The sequence below is a fragment of the Harpegnathos saltator genome, unplaced genomic scaffold, assembly GCF_003227715.2.
Source record: "Harpegnathos saltator strain DR-91 unplaced genomic scaffold, Hsal_v8.6 scaffold167, whole genome shotgun sequence".
In the NCBI taxonomy this organism is placed as follows: Eukaryota; Metazoa; Arthropoda; class Insecta; order Hymenoptera; family Formicidae; genus Harpegnathos; species Harpegnathos saltator.
This window is the reverse complement of record NW_020229947.1, coordinates 243045-260968: the sequence shown is the minus strand read 5'-3', so window position 1 is coordinate 260968 and position 17924 is coordinate 243045. Positions and strand designations below refer to the sequence as shown.

At 39.0% G+C, this 17924-nt stretch overlaps 4 protein-coding genes across 6 annotated transcripts in view; 2 read left to right on the top strand and 2 right to left on the bottom strand.

The window, feature by feature from the left end:
- nAChRalpha2 (nicotinic acetylcholine receptor alpha2) overlaps positions 1 to 4860 on the top strand; it is an 84997-nt gene extending 80137 nt beyond the window's left edge. For both annotated transcript variants that reach the window (XM_011153253.3, XM_025297027.1), the window contains 6 exons: positions 71 to 115; positions 229 to 338; positions 795 to 975; positions 1410 to 2103; positions 2388 to 2596; positions 3272 to 4860. In XM_011153253.3, the coding sequence (XP_011151555.1) occupies positions 71 to 115; positions 229 to 338; positions 795 to 975; positions 1410 to 2103; positions 2388 to 2596; positions 3272 to 3481 (1449 nt within the window). In that variant the 3' untranslated portion in view covers positions 3482 to 4860. The remainder of the gene's footprint in view (positions 1 to 70; positions 116 to 228; positions 339 to 794; positions 976 to 1409; positions 2104 to 2387; positions 2597 to 3271) is intronic.
- A 183-nt stretch (positions 4861 to 5043) lies between these two features.
- On the bottom strand, positions 5044 to 14579 carry LOC105190492 (lipopolysaccharide-induced tumor necrosis factor-alpha factor homolog). Its single transcript, XM_011153257.3, has 4 exons — positions 14001 to 14579; positions 11227 to 11448; positions 10489 to 10753; positions 5044 to 10301 (listed from the first exon to the last, which is right to left on the bottom strand). The coding sequence occupies exons 2-4, from the start codon at positions 11438 to 11440 to the stop codon at positions 10199 to 10201; spliced, it is 582 nt and encodes a 193-aa protein (XP_011151559.1). The 5' UTR covers positions 11441 to 11448; positions 14001 to 14579; the 3' UTR covers positions 5044 to 10198.
- Positions 12061 to 16924, top strand: mRpL14 (mitochondrial ribosomal protein L14). 2 transcript variants are annotated; one of them, XM_011153254.3, is made up of 3 exons: positions 12061 to 12162; positions 16326 to 16545; positions 16626 to 16924. In XM_011153254.3, exons 1-3 carry the CDS (start codon positions 12160 to 12162, stop codon positions 16877 to 16879), a joined length of 477 nt encoding a protein of 158 aa, XP_011151556.1. In that variant the 5' UTR covers positions 12061 to 12159; the 3' UTR covers positions 16880 to 16924. The 2 variants fall into 2 exon arrangements, with proteins under 2 accessions (XP_011151556.1, XP_011151557.1); XM_011153255.3 differs by lacking the exon at positions 12061 to 12162 and adding an exon at positions 15934 to 16121.
- mRpS28 (mitochondrial ribosomal protein S28) lies at positions 14979 to 15954 on the bottom strand. The gene is made up of 3 exons (XM_011153256.2): positions 15584 to 15954; positions 15357 to 15478; positions 14979 to 15240 (listed from the first exon to the last, which is right to left on the bottom strand). Exons 1-3 carry the CDS (start codon positions 15905 to 15907, stop codon positions 15048 to 15050), a joined length of 639 nt encoding a protein of 212 aa, XP_011151558.1. The 5' UTR covers positions 15908 to 15954; the 3' UTR covers positions 14979 to 15047.
- Positions 16925 to 17924: the final 1000 nt, after the last annotated feature.

The following is a 17924-nucleotide window of genomic DNA, read 5'->3' as shown; positions in this document are numbered from 1 at the left end:
TCGCGCGTTACTCGCGCGATCGAAGCTCTCCGTTCTTGTTTCTCTAACGAAGCCCGTACGTTGTTTGCAGAATCTGAAAGACCAAATTCTCACCACAAACGTCTGGCTAGAGCACGTAAGTGTCTCGGATTAAGCGGGAATGTTTGAGCGAGCTCCAGTTGCTATGGAGATGTCGCGCCGGTCGGACGGGACCCGGATGTGTGACCTAAATGAAATTAATAATTTCAGGAATGGCAGGACCATAAGTTCCAGTGGGATCCCTTGGAATACGGGGGTGTTACCGAACTGTACGTGCCCAGCGAGCATATATGGTTGCCCGACATTGTCCTTTATAACAAGTACGTGATGCCATCTTTGCCTATCCCGTCGTTATTATCACGCGAATTATCAGGAAATAAGAAAGGGAAGAAAAGGAAAGAAAAAACACGATGCGTGCCTTTGGGTTACGTAAATTGCTCCAATGGTTTCCGCAAAATGATATTAGGTGTCGTGTCGCATCGAAACTGATGTTGATAGGAGGTTCGATTGGTTTCATCGGATGGAAAAGTGTGTTGAATTGTTGTAACAGAGAATGCGCTTTGAGAAACGATAAAGCCAATTTCAGAGATTAATTGTATATATTCTTGTGCGATATTTTCGGAGCAACCCACCTGCCCACCGATCTTCTTTCTTTCTCGCTCAGCGTCTGCACGCTGTGTATGTTACGTTCGGGTGAAGAATTTTTTCCATTTTTTCCAGCGCGTGAATTCTCTCCGTCTTTCTCGAACTGACGATATATATATATTTTTTTTTAGCGCGGACGGGGAGTACGGTGTGACCACGATGACCAAGGCTATCTTGCATTACACCGGCAAGGTCCTCTGGACGCCGCCGGCGATCTTCAAGTCATCCTGTGAGATAAACGTCAAGTATTTCCCTTTCGACCAGCAGACTTGTTTCATGAAATTCGGCTCATGGACGTACGACGGCTTTCAAGTAAGTGACCGCCTCGAGCCGACGAATTATCAAGGTAGCTGGTCCCTGACGATGCTGTTAAAAAGTTGACGATCAATACGACACGACGAGGTCTGACAAATCTATGTTCAACGTTTGTAAATATGATTTACGACATATCCTTTGGACATTATCGCAAAGGAACATCGGGGTCACACTCGTGTAACGTTTTTGGAAGCCCATGAAGAAATAATTGATTGTTGCGCCTTTCAACATATAACACTCTTGACTGGGTTCTCACGGACCAAGTGCCTTGAGAGAGAGAGAGAGAGAGAGAGAGAGAGAGAGAGAGAGAGTTTATCGAGTCTGTTATTTCGATTTCGGGGACTTCCTTTCGCGACTCGTGCAATGAGAACGGGGAATATTGACAGATTCTGAATGCGACGTCCACTGACCCGCGAAATCTATTCCTGCAGATTGACTTGAAGCACATTAATCAAAACATAGGCGACAAAGTGAAGGTGGGCATCGACCTACGGGAGTACTATCCCAGCGTGGAGTGGGATATATTGGATGTCCCGGCGGAGCGGCACACAAAGTACTATCCGTGTTGCCACGAGCCGTACCCCGATATCTTCTTTAACATAACGCTACGCCGTAAAACGCTGTTCTACACGGTGAATCTCATAGTCCCGTGCGTAAGCATTTCGTACTTGTCGGTGCTCGCGTTCTACCTGCCGGCCGACTCCGGCGAGAAGATCGCGCTCTGCATCAATATTCTGCTATCGCAGACGATGTTCTTCTTGCTGATATCCGAGATCATACCATCGACATCGCTGTCGTTGCCGTTGCTCGGCAAGTATCTCCTCTTCACGATGATCCTGGTCGGGCTGTCGGTCGTGATAACGATCACCATACTGAACGTGCACTACCGCAAACCGAGCACCCACAAGATGGCGTCGTGCACGAGAAATATCTTCATCAAAAAGTTGCCGAAGCTACTGCTCATGAGAGTGCCCGATGATCTCCTCAATGATCTTGCCGCGCGCAAGATATACGGACGGGGCAAGTGGAGCAAGCGGGATAAGTTCAGCGAGGCGGTCGCTGCGGCCGCGCGATCGTCCTCGATAGTGTCCTCGCCGGATTCTGCCCGCCATCAACGAATCGACGGTATAACGCTTTTCTTCGTATAACGATCCTCTCTTCATTTTTTTTGTTTGTTTTTACCTTCATCAAAGCGATTTAGTTATTCATCTTTTTTTGTTCTACTTAAGAAGAATTTAGCCTCATGGCTCATTAGTAGCCATCGAATATGCAGATATTTCTTTATTTCTCTCATATTTTTTTCTCAATATATTCCTTATCTCTCTTCAACACTCGTGGTAATAAAACGTTTGCGCATCTCGCTGCGAATCGAAACGATCATAGTCGCGCAACGGTTATTGGCATTTCAGGCTGCAACGGTCTACACAGGACGACCGCCCACAATCGATTTCTGGTTGGCAGTTTGGGGTATAATGGGCTTCAAACGGTTATGTCCGGCCTGGATGAGTCTTTGAGCGACGTAACGCCACGAAAGAAGTATCCGTTCGAATTGGAAAAAGCGTTACATAACGTTATGTTTATTCAGCATCACATTCAACGCCAAGATCAGTTCAACGCGGTAAGCTCTCTTGCAGCGCAGATATACACAAAACACAGAAAGGGATAGATATTCAATGGAAAAATGTATTTCAGAAGAGTTTATTTTATTAAGGAATATATATGGTACATGTTTTAATAATGGACTCTCTTCTAGTTCCGAGAAATATAAATAGCACATGTGAAGTGGAAGGTTAATGAAAATTAAGACAAAATATTAGTATATTTCTCGGCTACGAAATTCTACAGTAATTTTTACTTCAATATTTTTTCTTTGTGTATAACAAAACAGATTGATTTGTTATTGCACGAAAAAACAATTCGTACAACCGAACGGGAGGAACCAAACGAAAACTCGTCGAGATGAGGACACGGTGTCTCTATTCGTACATAACCGAAGATATTCGTTCGAATATACAACTGTAACTAAAATTTCGTTGAGATAACAGAGAGCAAATTGAGAACAGAGTGGAAGTCTGCGGAAATATTTCCAGTTCCGAGCCGAGTTTTCGACTGGTACCGAGATAACAGAAAATTCCGCGACCGAGTTGTGTTCCTCCGTGTGTTCTCGAAGCTTCAAGACGAATGAGATTTATTCTTCTTCACTTTTCTGCGTATATTTCGGCATGCACATACTCTCTTCTCGGTACGTCACTTTGTACTTTGTTACTATATTACTCATTGTGTGCCACGGCAGGAGGATCAGGATTGGGGATTTGTCGCGATGGTCCTCGATCGGCTTTTCCTGTGGCTCTTCACGATAACTTCCGTGGCCGGTACCTTCATAATCCTGTGCGAAGCTCCAACGCTCTATGACGACACCAAGCCGATCGACATGGAATACTCCTCCGTTGCTCGACATCACTTCCCCCCGTCCGATCAGGATTTAATGGACACTCTCATATAAATGGCTCATAGAACAATGTGATCTCTATTCGTTAATAACATATTAATTACTCGATATAAAGAAAAGCGGCGAATTGTCTTTTTCCGAGTGTTTTCGCGATGTTGCAACAGGTCACGCCGAGGAACCGCGGTTTACCCGACAATTTGTCACGTGCATCGTTAATTGTAGACTCGTAATTAAAGACGTTCGTTCATATTTAGATACGTAATCTAACGTCTCTGATGGTATCTTTGAAGCTGAACGTTACAATATTATATTTGCGGTTCCGAGAACTGGCCTAAACCATGAAATGTGATTTAATCCCGCGAGACACGCAATTCGCCGGCTTGCCTTGTATGTGTAAGCGACAATTGCAACACTATTAATTGCCCTCCTACAAAAGAAAGAAAATTGTATTTGTACTTACTGCTGTATATGCACGAGAGTGCACTAAAAGAAAAAGAAACGAGGAAAAGAGGAGAAAAATCATTATTTGATAGTAACAACTATTTGATGTTCATAGTGTTACGACGAAGACTTGCGATTAGATACCGTTTATAAAACTTTTGGTAATGTTGGTTACTCGTATATCGTGGGCGATGCAAAGATGATACTTTTGCACACCAAAATCTACACTGTATATAGATTAGACTAGACACATTTCATGCTCCGATTAATATCTTCTCGAGCAGCAATTAATTTATATATACACACTCAGTAAGCAACCTGCCGACAGATGCTCGTTTTCTGCCGTCAATCTTTCATCACACTCTACCATCAAATTCTGTTGTATTACGACGAGTAAATTTTAGACAGAATCTGCAGCAGACACTTTGCAAAATCTGCTTTTGCAGATTTTGCCATTTAAGTATATATTACACACGTATACTCGGGTTTGTTCAATATACTGTAGATGCGAAGAAGATAAAATTTCTTAATAAGTCATTTCCAAAATTTGCCCACAAACATTTTTGTTGAGCGATGTAGCATGTTAATAATTCATTAGACTTGTATTTCGCGCTACACTAGGATATACTCTCTCACACCAGAGCCAAAATTTATACGACAGCAATAAACGAATAGTGTCATCCGATGTACTTCCCAACTTGGGATACAAATCTACTACACGCACAAGAAAATGTCAGAAAAATAAAAAATGTCTCATACATTGCACACGCTGCGGCTTGGATTTGTTTGTTACTTGCCAGAGCATAAGAAACAATTTCATCTCGTGTAATAACTATTATGTGACATATAATACTACTGTAAGACGGGATGTTCATTGTACTGGGTAATGATAAGTAATAGTGAGAAATATTATAATTATATTGATCGCGTTGCATTGCTTGTTATCATTCGGAAAAGAACTGTTGCACAAATAAATCTAATGTAATAACAAAGCAATCTCTCTAAGTCAACTGTAAATTATAATAATTTATATGTAACTTTAAAACCCTAATTAAAATTATTTCTTACTACTGAGATATCAGTCAGTAACGAAAGTAAGTGTCCTCAAGAAAAGTTCTCTGCGTGTTACAGTCCTCATACTTGTCTCGATGAGAGGAAGAGAGAAAAAGCATACCTAACCGAATATATACTTTATTGTGTCAGACATGTACAAGAGAGTTTTGCGATCTATAGAGTTGGACAAACATTATCTTCTTTCCCACGTAAGCCGCACATTTATTTGAATATAAATGTATTCGAGAGTTTTCCACTTGAATAAAGATTTATTCGAATTCCTCATTTGAATAAAACTTTATTCGGGTCTTTGTCGTTTGAATGAAGATTTACTCGGACAATGCTCAACTCTAACGGCATATCGATTGCATAAATGGTCACGTATAAATCAGACGGGAGATCGATGTACGTCCCCGCGCGGACTAGTTTAATACCTTACTTAATACCAAGTTTCTCAGAAATGGCATATTTCTTCACTTATGAGATAATAACAGGTGTAAGATAATCAGACAACGTAAACAAACGGGCAGGAATATGTTAACGTCGAATGCGATAACGTCAATCAAGCTTTCAAGAGTCGGCTACCTTTTTAATACTACGTCTTTCCGCAATGGAAATCTTCCGCGTGAGGAATAGATTGTACATATAGAGTATAGATAAAAATATCCCTACTAATTAATTAATACGACTGATACAACTAATATGTTTAATTACTCTCTCTAAATTAAATGTTCATACTCTGGCACGCTCTGGTAGCAGACAATAAATTCAACAAACCTGCGTATCCTCGCAACGAATAACGAAATATTGCAATACGCGTAACGCAAAAATTCGTATTAATCGGCGAATAGACTTGCGATTTCGAAAGATATGCACTTAAAGACACGGCGTACATCTCAGTGTTAATGCGAGATATACGAACGTAAAATTGCATCGATTCATACGCTGCACCGCCGTTATTGGTCGTTGACAGCTAATCAGTTGACTATATGTGAGCTTTTTGGCAGTTATCGATACGAAGATAGCGAGAACAAGATCTAAAATAGACGAAGCTCTACGCTAACTTCTGGATTTGTCAAGTGTCCTATAAAGTGGTGGGTTTCTCAATCGACGTAGCATAGCTCGCGCTGCCTTAACATGACACTAAGTTTAAATACTGGCCTAATACTGCTCGGGAGAAACAAAATTTACTCTAAGGTTGCACACATTACGACAGTTTAGAAAAGGTTGATAGAAACTAGAATGAAAATGGGTCGAGAAACGCTACCGTTGTGCCTTCTAAGCTCCTCGAATTTATGCGCAATTTACAGGTAAGATATCTTTTCTGTTCCGCTATCTAAGTTGATATATCGAATGATGTCATGCACGATAAAAATAAACGCAACTTTCATGTCGATTCACTCATGTCGAGGATCTCATAATGGAGAGCTGATGATCGACAAATGCATATATCACGATCGCTGATGTTTTTTACACAACACTTACGAAAGAACCTCACGCTCCTATAAGTTCGTTTTTGCTATGAGTGAGTACGTTCGGAGAGACATCATTAGGCTATTCGCGGAGCTAGATAGTAGCGCTAACAAACGCTATTAATAACAATGTTATTAATAACAACGGATTATCAAGGCTATTCCTTCCAAGATAGCGCATTGCTAGCAATAAATGCTTATAAGCTTCACAAGCGTCCAAAACGCTGTGAACTGCACATCTGTTACTCCACATGATCGTATCACTACATTATATTTATTAGTTTACCATTATTCATGCGCGTAGCAGCAAGTTGCATTTAAATCTTCCGAATGTTAAGACTGAAGGGGTGTTTAAACTGCAAAACGGTGTTTTTATTATAACGCAGTAATGCTAACGCTACTGCGCTGTTGGTTTCACAAACAGTTTTGACAGCGTTTGCGTTGGTAGCGCTAACAATATATCCCCGAACGCACCCTATATCTCTCTGTAAAAATATATGCAGTCTTAATATATAAATCGATAAAAATATATCGGATAATAAACTCGTAGACTTAGTTTTCATGATACTTCACAATATCCTCCGCGATATATCTCATGATATAAGAAAGAATATATCATCATATATAGGGTGCATAAAAAAAGTTGGCAGCCCGGAATATCTCGAAAAACACAAGTTTTATGAAAACATGTTTCAAAGAAAAGTTACGGAGTTTAAAAATATTTATTTACTGGCTTTATCAGACCTTGGGTAGCGTCACCAAGATTATACCACCAAGTCAACTTGAATTTTTTTAAAGAACACCTTCTATCTTCGCATATTGTGATAGACTGCGTTTATTACTTTGAGACCTTTTCGAGCCACTACAATCTTATCCACTTTGGGCCAGCTGTTTCGAAGTTATTGACCTTTTTACAGTAAGATATCGACGATAATTTCGCCTAAAGTGAAAGAAGTGGGAACATCACTGTCAATATCACTTTGCAGTCAAAGCTCTCTTATCAAAATATTTATCAATTTACTATAATACGTAAACCCCAGCAGCTTCTCTTTGCTAGATCTATTATCACATCACATCGTCTACTAACAATTTTTATATTTCTACATCCTTATTTATAACCATTCCTGCATTCCTCATCCACCCGTACAGTGCTCAGTCTCTAATATCTAAACAGTCTGTATTCAGCAAATATCAGTATAACACTTGGCTGACCTAAAGTAGATAAAATTATAAGTGGTTTCAAAACGTCTCAGCACGGGCTATTGGAATATGCGACAGAAAATAGGGGATACCATTTAACAAATTCAAGATGATCTTGGCGGCCTGATCTTAGCGATCTAGTTGATACCCAACTGATCAAACTAATAGAGCCAGTAAATCTTTTTAAACTCTATAATTTTTATCTGAAACAATTTTTTTTATAAAACCTATTTTCTTCGAAATATTCCAAAGTTTCGACATTTTTTATACATATATATATAATCGCAAGGATTATACACATAATCCTCGCAATTCATGTGGAATTCAACTACTGAAACAATTATTAAAATATTGTTTGTGCTTTGGAGAGAGATATGGAGAATATCAATGATTATTCTTAAATACAAGAACAATCGGTGAATAAGAGAAAAATATATAGGATGTCGTGAAGACACTGCTTCAGTGAACAATAGGAAGCACCTTGTTTGGGGGAAAGATATACAAGGAGATTGAGGAGAAAACGTGTAAAAACATGAGAAACTTGAAAGTTAACATGGAGATGCATATCTGTTGTGACGATTAACAGGAAATTTTCCAACTGTATGCCAGGAATGTCAGGTATCAATCGTGGAAGATAGGGGGAGAAGTCGTCAGAATTTCCAAATGATGAGAGGAAGAGATAAAGGGTTGGAGAACCTGCGCACAAAAGAATCCACCGATTCAGCACGACGAAATGACATTTCCTGTAGATATTAAGATTTGAACAGCGTAAATCAGTTTCGGCTAAGAATCAACGTTTTCCGAAACTACTACGGTCTCTCGCGATATCGGATTCGGAGTCTAAACATGGAAGTAGATCGGATTGCAATCGCGCTGTTAACAAAGCAACACTGCAAAACGGATCTTCCTTAATGATCTCTCTTCTGCTGCCCCCAGTGCTTATCAGTAATCGCTTCGATATCGCATGCACCATTATATTAACCCTTTACGCGACAAGCACAAAATTTTACTGTTTGTTTCCCAAACGGCAGAGAAATAAAAATAGTTCGATTTCGATGAAACTCAGTATTTCTTTGGTCACTGATTACAATTTTCGAGTTGAGATTCGTAATCGGCGACCTCTTGAAAAATCCCCGAGTACCGAATTTTATCCAAATCAAGTAACTTATTGCGGTTCGGTCCGCCGTATTGCACCCGTCATTTTGAATTTCTGAATTTGGAATTCAGATGCGTGATCAGCGGCCTCAAGAACCCCGATATCATTGGTAGTCAATATTGTATGATCCTAAACCTATATCGTTCACCTCGCTCGCCATATGGCGGGTTTTGCCGCGTAAGAGATTAACAATAACTTTCTAGATAAATCAAGAATAACTTACGCGCCCTTAATACACTAAACGAAGTTTGCAAATCTCTGCATCGTACGCAAAAATATATTTTGCTTATAATAATACATTTATGCCTACGCTATATACTCGATTCAGCTCGTGGAGAAGCACGTATACGCGTGTGCCCTCCTGCATACAAAGTTTTTTTTTTTTTCAGGATCTTTATACTTTCCGTAAAGCCTATCACTCATTCTTCGCGAAATCCGTATTTCGTAGTACAAAAATAAGAATACACGAGAGCATTATTTTTCGGCACGGGCCAGGTAGCTTTCGTTGCTCACATATCGCTTCTTACTTCATCCCCTATTTTGTCCGTAGTAGTCGTAAGTAACGGACTTGTCAAAGAACCCTTCGCCATGAAGCAATACAGCTGTTAAAAGTGCACGTCAAACTACATGCGTGCAAAGGAACGACAGTTTGCAAAACGCATCTCAAGACTGATCGACTTCGAGTTGAATTTTGTTTTAAACATGAGCTACTTTAGCCTGGAGCAACGAAAGTGTGCCGGACATTTCACGTGTCCAGATCTGTCACAGTAGAATCGCACATACGATCATTATTCACCTCATTCTAAGATTCTTCCTAAGGAATGCGATAAAACTTTTATATAATATACTAGACCGTCAGCAAATAGTATTCATGAAACTTAAAATAATATTTTATCATATTTTAGAAAAACGTGGGATGCTCATTGTCGTTTAGACAGCGAGCTAACATTTCTTACAAAAGTACTATACGAGTTTAAAAAAAAAAAAATTTAATTTTGGCGATAATACAAACACGAAAAACTTTTGAAGATACACGAAAATTTTCTTTCGCAAAATGTGGCTGTAATATTTATCTCCATCACTCCTTCCTTTACAACTTCCGCATATATGAACAGTCTAATATATGATACGAAAGTTTGTGATTAGTGCTTGGGATTTTTGTCACTTTCATATTTCACACCTGTGACTTACACATTATCTCGCTCAATGCGCTAAATCAGTTAGAATCGTCGGTAATTTCATTACCCTTTGTGTATCGCAATATGATCTTTACACAAAACTGAAGAATCGTACGAAATATAATATAAACGTACGTTTTCATCGATTCTATCCTTCTGCTGCCTTTAGTATGCGATAAGCGAAGGATATCAAATAACCATTTAGAGAATTATACATAGCATCGTACTATGCGCAAGGCGGAAACTTGCATATGCGTACGTAGTCTTGAAATCAACCCTTCCATGTGCCGATGTAACTCTTGCAGTTCGGACAGAAATGATGAACGCTCATAAAGGCGCTCATACAATATGGCAGACACGAACAGAGGCAACATCTAAAACAAGAAGAAAAGAATCAACGATTTTTTACAGCTTTTTATAGCTGTGTGTATGTGTGTACATACATGTGTCTGATAGATATCTTGACATAATAATAATCATGCGAATGACTAATCAACATCTTCAATATAACGTATACAAATGCAACATAGGCATCAATGAAGAAGCAGGATCAGTATTCACCCGAGTAAACAGAGCACAATGCAACATATGTGAGCGCTTGGCTGGTGATCCGATATGGTGGTGGTTTTTATATCAGCCATACATGAAGGACAGGCCATTTTCACGGGATTCGGACCCAAGGCATACACTATATGATGATGAAATCCCGCTGCCGATTGTACAGAACTGGGTTCCGGATTGGAATGCGACTGTGACGCCGATTGACTCGTGTCCGGATATACCGTCGATGTAGTTGGCATCGTTGTTTGATTCGGCGGCTGATTATCTGAAATCATATCGTATATACATATATCGTTCACCTCGTGTATCTCGTGTACACGATTTTTCATAAGATATCACACACGTGATTTCTCAATGCAAATTTGCGTATTAATATGTCGATACTCTTGCGTGGAATGCCGTGTGTATCCCACGAAATTTTGTTGATACCGAAAAAAATGAAACAAAAAATAAAGAGCGAACTTAAAACTTTTTGTAGGAAAAAAAAAAAAAAACTCGAAAATATTTGCTCCGAATCCGAATGGTTCTGGGATTACAGAGTATTGAAGCTGTTTTACAAAAACATGAAGTAAGTTACTTAATCTTTATTCTGTTTAAAGAATTTGCTTTAATTAAAGTCCTGAAAATCCTTTTTCTTCAACATCCTGTATATGTACAAGAAATACGAAAAGGATACGTGGCCATTTGTGCTTATCTGTTACAACATGATCGTCTTTACGTATCAGGTATCTCACGTACATGGCATCGGCATCGGCATGGGCGTCGGCATCGACATCGGCATCGGCATCGGCATCGGCATAGACATTGGCATCGGCATTGACGTGGCTCCTACAGAGTACGGCGAATTAGCCGATGGTTGTACAGGCGCTCCTCCTGTATTAGCTATGGCTTCTTCGTAGGACGGCGGAGCCGTGGGTAAAGGAGCCGAGGGCTGCACGAAGCCTTTCTCCATTTTTTCCCCTGGAAAAGAAATGGGAAAGGTTCAGACGACCGTAATGTTATATCCAAGTACACCAATACGCATTATCGTGCGAAGATTGCCTTTTTATTTCTTTTTAGACGTAAAACTCGATTGCACGTCTTAATTCTAATTAATAATAAGTGCGCGATTGGTCGTTATTCCATTAGAACAATCAGCCGGTTAAGTTAACTAAAATTGATAAAAACGGGTATATAAGTGAAAATCTCTCTCTAAAAAATTACGGGTATAAATTAATATAATTGCTCGCGCTTTACGATAAAAAAATTACAATGACGATTAGAAAAATTACGACTCATCGTATCGCGGGGAAATGAATACAGATGATATAAATTTTATTTGTCATGCTGCTCGATCTTATATTTCCGTTGAGAAGATCACGCAAAAAAAAAGTAAATATGCAAAACCGAGTATGCAAATTTATTATGATCTCATTAGCAAAAAACTATTAACTAGTGTCAAGTGTCAAGGATACTTTTTACTTGCGATTTTTCCGTATAATCAGATATTTATCTTTCTTGCGCGCATGAGACATTTCTGTGTCTTCGTTAAGCGTAAGTATAAAATCAGTATCCGGAACAGAATTTCTAAGTAAATTGAAACACATCTGCCTGTCGAACCACTTTCGAGAATGCCACATTCATAGCCGAGTTATCTTTTCGCTTGGAAACATTAACCGTGCTGGAACTCGAATGGTACGTTAATCGAGCCGTCACAATCGAGAATTATCGATAATGACAGCATAATTTTCTAATTCTCCGTTCAGTGTTACGTTATAACACACACACACACATTGTACTGCTGTACTCAAGAGTTTTCCTTCTTTTTAAATTCATTTACCTCAACTTCGCGATTCGCTACTTCCACGTGTCGCAACGTTACGACTGACTGAACAATTGTTATTGCTGAATATACGGCAAAAATGACAGGAAGAAAATGTCGGAATTAACATCTCGGGGTGTCAGTCAACGTAAATATTTGCCAGATATGAAAGTTTTGCAGTTTGCACGTGCATCGAATGTGTAGGACGATAAAATTGTCCCGAACGGAGCACCGACACATCAGACGACTGGATTGCACTAACATTTCAATGTAAATAACGGACGAACACACGCGCCTATGTAGCATCGCGCGAATAGAAAGTTGGGCGGATGTTAAGTAACGGAGACACGGTGTATATTCGACGGCAATATCGTACGTAGAAAGCTCAGAGCCCTCGCCGCGTAATACCTTGCGCCAGGATTATAGTACTCTAATTTAGGGGCAGATTATATTAAATGCGCAAGCATTTACGCCATTGCAATTGAATAAACGCGACATATAATACGCCAGACTCCGTCTGTTTCACAGGTTTTTTATTTTCAAATGTTTTATTTTCACCCTAACCGAATCAGCGTCCTATTGTCCAACTGGATGACAAACTCCACAAATAACATTGATCACGTTGACAAATGTTGGATGATGGACACGATCGTATATTTTCAGCCGTCTACGTTCAATCGTAAAGATGAAACAATGTACTTTGAAATTCTCCTCAACGGACCGACCGCACATTCGATACGTGCAAAGTGCAAAACTTTCGTACCTGGCAAATATTTACGTTGACACCCCGAGATGTTAATTTCGAAATTTTTTTTCTCATTTTTTCCGTACACTCGGCAATAATTCGATTCATCTTTGCACGTGCTTTCATCGAAGCGCTTGTAATTCTGTGCGGTATGAGCTTTGCAGAAAAAGATATAGTAAAAAGTATAGCAAAAGTCGCAATATCTTGCCGATAAAATTGTCAAGTATGGCAAACTTTCAAAACTACCTTTTATTTTACTCGCGAGACGTTTACCACGTGATTTTTATGACAAATATAAATGATTTGCGGCGCGGAGAGATTTTTCTTTTTTATAAAAAAGAAAAATTTCATACATAATATATTATGTAAAAGTCAAGTTGTTAGAGAAACGGAGGACTTTCCAGAAATTCGGAATGTGTTTTCTACTGACGCAAGACGCGAACGTTCCAGATGAAGAACTCGTCATAGGTAGATTTCCTTTCACTCATAAAAGTTTCCGCATTAGAGTTTCGAATGAAGATTACATTATCAGGTATCCGACTTTGGCTCATGTATGTATAAAAGTACCTCTAAATAACGGAATATCTTTGGAGAAAAAAAAAAAAAGCAAAACAAAAAATACAGTAGCTATCGGAGCTCGAAAAAACAACTGGATAAAGAATTCGTCAATTCTCACATTCCGTCGACGAATAAAATCCAAATTACGTTCGCGACAAGCAGACCCGGAATGAAGCTTTTTGTCACAGCGAAATTTCTCGCGAGAATTTTGCGCGAAACAAAATTCGCGCCTACGCTCCCTCGAGCATCGCACTCGTCGGCGCGAGTGATATCTCGAATACGGTCTTAGTAGATTACACGAAAGCGAATGACGCAAAAGAGATAGCCATGCGAGTGATATGACACTCGTCTCGCTAACGAAATCGCGAATAGCAACGAATGTGGAAAATGGAGCGTGACGTTACTCACCGCGTGTGTGTGTGTCGTGCGAGCGTCGCGAGTCAAAGCCACTATCACGTACACCTACAAAGAGTTTAGGTTATCGTCCGTCTAGCAGGCGACAGACCAGGCGATGATTTCCTGACAGACGTCACGAAAAACTGCCTGTGGCACCAGGAGTGAAGACCGCCGACGATTCGTATGACGCTCGCACATATGTATACTTGACGCGAAGACGAAGAGGAAGATAAGAGGGAGAGGGAGAGAGAGAGAGAGAGAGAGAGAGAATACGAGCGAAAGGAAAATCTTGATCGTTGTATTCTTATAACCTACTAGACGCAAACGACGCGAAAACAGCGACAATACTGACTTCGAGTCGTGGTTGTGGTCGCGACTACTCGCGATTTTTCGACCGTCATGTGATGTGACTCCACCAGTCGCAGCGCTCGAATCGCGCGCGCCTCCTGTTTGAATTTGTCCATTAATTGCGATAAGAATTGTTTGAGTTGCACGATAATCGCGATAAGATATGTCTTGGAGGCCGTTGAATATTCTAGTATGATGCACAATTGGCGAAATAAACAAAAGACGTGTTATCATGAATGACTCATTAAATATTATTCCGAGATAATCTTCTCCTATCCTATTCTAAAATAATTATCATGACGTATCGTTAAAATTTCATCAAGATATATCTGAAGAATCTATAAGAACACTTTTGAGATTTTATACTTTCTCAAGATTTTATACTTTCACATGTATTTTCTTGTAACACAATCTCTTAGAACGCAATGAAGAGTTTCAGCATGTAAAGTCTGCATAATTCAAAGGAAGAGTGATCTTTTTATCTTTAAGATTCGAAAGAAACACAAGATTCTCTATATTGTGACAGCCGTGACATTCATGCAAATTAGAAAAATGTCAATTTTAAAATAATCCACATCAATATAAGCGGAATTGTAATATTGGGGTTTTACAAGGAGCATGATGACTATTTATGAATACATATTATCATCGTATTGTATATATATTTGTATTGTATAAACTTTATTCACATATAATATAGATATTATTAAATTAAGAAGGTATGATATTCCGCTTCTTTGGCCTCTGTGTTTTCTGTTCTGCAACCTGCAATGGTGACGATATCAAGCCTATCAAAGTACAATTGGCTTCTAGTAGAGTTATATCTGTAGTAGCACCGAGAAACTTAGAGGATAACTCCAAATCCTTAATCCTCAGACGAACTTTTGAGTCTCTTACATAATATCTAAAAGAAAGGGAAAAGCAAAAACATATGCCTCAGAAGATTAAAAAATAATGAAAACAGAACAGCACTTATGCAAATAAATTATATGAGAAAACAAAAAAGATCCAGACACATACTGTCCATTTTTAACAGGTCTCCGGCAAACACAGGGGAATTTCCATCCAAAGTCAATATACAAGTCATTATCAACCACATGATATATCTTACCAATTACCAATTTTCCTTCAGGATCTCCCAACTAGAAAGAGACAACATTGACATTATAGATTTGTAAAATAAACAAATGTTTTGTATAAAAAACACGCATACATGCACACACGCACTATAAATGTTACATACTTACATCGACAAACTTGGAGTGTCGAATCAAGGAAGCGAATGTTTGTGGTATCTCCGGTTTTTTTTCTTCTCCAATGTGCGAGAATTTCTTGTAACTTTGTGCAAAGCCACCCAGTTTTATTTCGGTCTCTGATGCTTTCGCTTCATCTTTCGTTTCCATTTGCACTTCTTTTTCAACAAGGGGAGATTCCGAAGGTGACATCGAGCTTTGGTCTCTTCCGGAATCATCTTTTGTACCAAAACATCTTGCTGATACCAAATGTGCTTTGGGACTATTGAGAGATCGCACATATGTCAGCACTCTGTCGAGACGGTATATCTTGTTCATGATAACAGATTAAATTCTGTTTTGTATCGTGATACTTGATGTTCTCGCGTAAACTTTTTAATTGCATCAAATTAAAGACTAAGACAGAACTCACACACGTTTCACAGAGGTTATGTAAAACTACTGCAGTATTATCAGCTGTTTTCATAGAGGCGCTATTGCGACCTCAAACGTTTTATTCAGGATTAAAATCGTTTGAATTCCTTGCTTTAAGGTAATGTAATTGAGGAAGATCAAGGAAAAACATCTTCTTTTTCTGATTTGTTTTTCCTAGGACAAAGATATATTTATCAAAATTTTTAGCTTTAGTGAATGACCTCTTTAGTGAATAAGACATTTAAGGCACACATTTAAGGTTATATTATGTCAGTTATTATAACGTTGTTAAAATATTTAAATGTTTTCTATTATATTTCAGTCTGTTCTAAAGGAAAATTGGGACATTACAATGTTGCTGCCTCCAGTGATATTAAACAATGCATGCAGGAGCATCTCCACATCTGCTGTTGCAAATCATATAATTAAACTAAGTCGATTGAGAGTGGTGGATAATAGTGAAATAGGAAAGCAAGCTATGCTAGAAGGCAGACCGCCACGATGCATACATGTCTACAACAAAAAAGGGATTGGATTAATTGGTGAGGCAAAAGAAAATATATATATGAAAAATTATTTTTATATAGAAACTGATATTACAATATTTATATAAATTACACAGGAGATAAAATCTTAGTAGCCATAAAAGGCGAAATGAGAAAAGGAATATTGGTTGGACTAAAACAGAAACAACTTTCTAAAGTTCCCAAGTTTGACAGTAACAATTTGGTCCTTATAGATAACAATGGAACACCTTTAGGTACACGAATCCATGTACCTATTCCACATATACTGAGAACAAAATTGAAAGAGAAAACTCACACTAAGGGAGCAGATTACACTAAATTATTAGCAATTGCTCCTAGATTTGTATAATATATCTTATCTACTATTAAAATGTGGATGTCATGTAATAATGAACTATCCTGTTTCTAAGTATAAAGTCTCATCGTTTAAGACACTATAGAAATAAAAGTCAAATATATGCAGAAGTATAGCAAAATAGGTTAATATTTTTCATGAAGTTTATAGAGCTATTGCAGGTAAATGAAAAGTTGTAAACAAATAAAATTTACATATTGCTCTTTTCTGCACTGCTAAATTGATGCAATAAGTACGACAAGTTTGGCTGCGTTCCAATATTCACCGCCAGCACTGAAAATCTATAATATACGTGACACAAACTATGTATTTTCAGTACTGGCAGTGAATTCTGGAATACAGCCTTTGTCGGACGTTCCGATTGGTTGTCAGGTAGAAAATTTCTAGACTATTAAGGCCCATTTACAATGGTTGCAAGAATAAGGTTCTAAGCGTAAGCAGTAAGAAATAGACCAACCACAATCGATTATTCTTATAATAATCGATTGTGGTTGGTCCATTTCTTACTGCTTACGCTTATAACCTTATTCTTGCAGCCATTGTAGATGGGCCTTAAGGAAAATCAGTAAAGAACCGTGGACACTCGGTCGTTAGTTCATGTGCACGGATTTACGGTCGCGGACATAAAGGTTGTCACTTTTTTTTTAATGACTTTCGGAACGCATCCCGACTCGAGAAAGATGAGAGCTACTGCTCCGCCTCTGACATAATGAAGCGCTCTTGACATAAGCGCTGGTTATAAGCGAACTTGCCTCATTAGCGCCTCGTCGCGGTATCGCGGAGAAAAAGGAAGATAGGAATCAAACATCCGCACCGTTGTGAAAAGAGGGGCAATGGCGCCCCTTCGCGAGTAGACTGTTAGACTCTCAGGAACGTGAGCGTTAAATTCCACCGCGGCTGCGAACGTCCCCGACTAGTTTCTGCGCGGAAACTGAAACTTCATAACTCGCGCTTGATCGTGCGTTGAGACTCTATCGAGAGTGGGAGATGGAAGCGGACGTTGCTGACATAAACGTGACAAAGTAGTCGTGTATTTTAT

Excerpts from the sequence above, each read along its gene's own strand:
- mRpL14 (XM_011153254.3), top strand. Across the intron at positions 16,546-16,625 it reads AAAAGGGATTGGATTAATTG|GAGATAAAATCTTAGTAGCC; the intron begins GTGAGGCAAAAG and ends TAAATTACACAG.
- LOC105190492 (XM_011153257.3), bottom strand. The coding sequence starts at position 11,440 with ATGGAGAAAGGCTTCGTGCAGCCCTCGGCTCCTTTACCCACGGCTCCG. Across the intron at positions 10,754-11,226 it reads CATGCCGATGCCGATGCCAT|ATAATCAGCCGCCGAATCAA; the intron begins GTACGTGAGATA and ends ATATGATTTCAG. Across the intron at positions 10,302-10,488 it reads ATTGTGCTCTGTTTACTCGG|ATGTTGCCTCTGTTCGTGTC; the intron begins GTGAATACTGAT and ends TTCTTGTTTTAG.
- mRpS28 (XM_011153256.2), bottom strand. The coding sequence starts at position 15,907 with ATGAACAAGATATACCGTCTCGACAGAGTGCTGACATATGTGCGATCT. Across the intron at positions 15,479-15,583 it reads GACACTCCAAGTTTGTCGAT|TTGGGAGATCCTGAAGGAAA; the intron begins GTAAGTATGTAA and ends GTCTCTTTCTAG. Across the intron at positions 15,241-15,356 it reads AGACCTGTTAAAAATGGACA|ATATTATGTAAGAGACTCAA; the intron begins GTATGTGTCTGG and ends CCTTTCTTTTAG.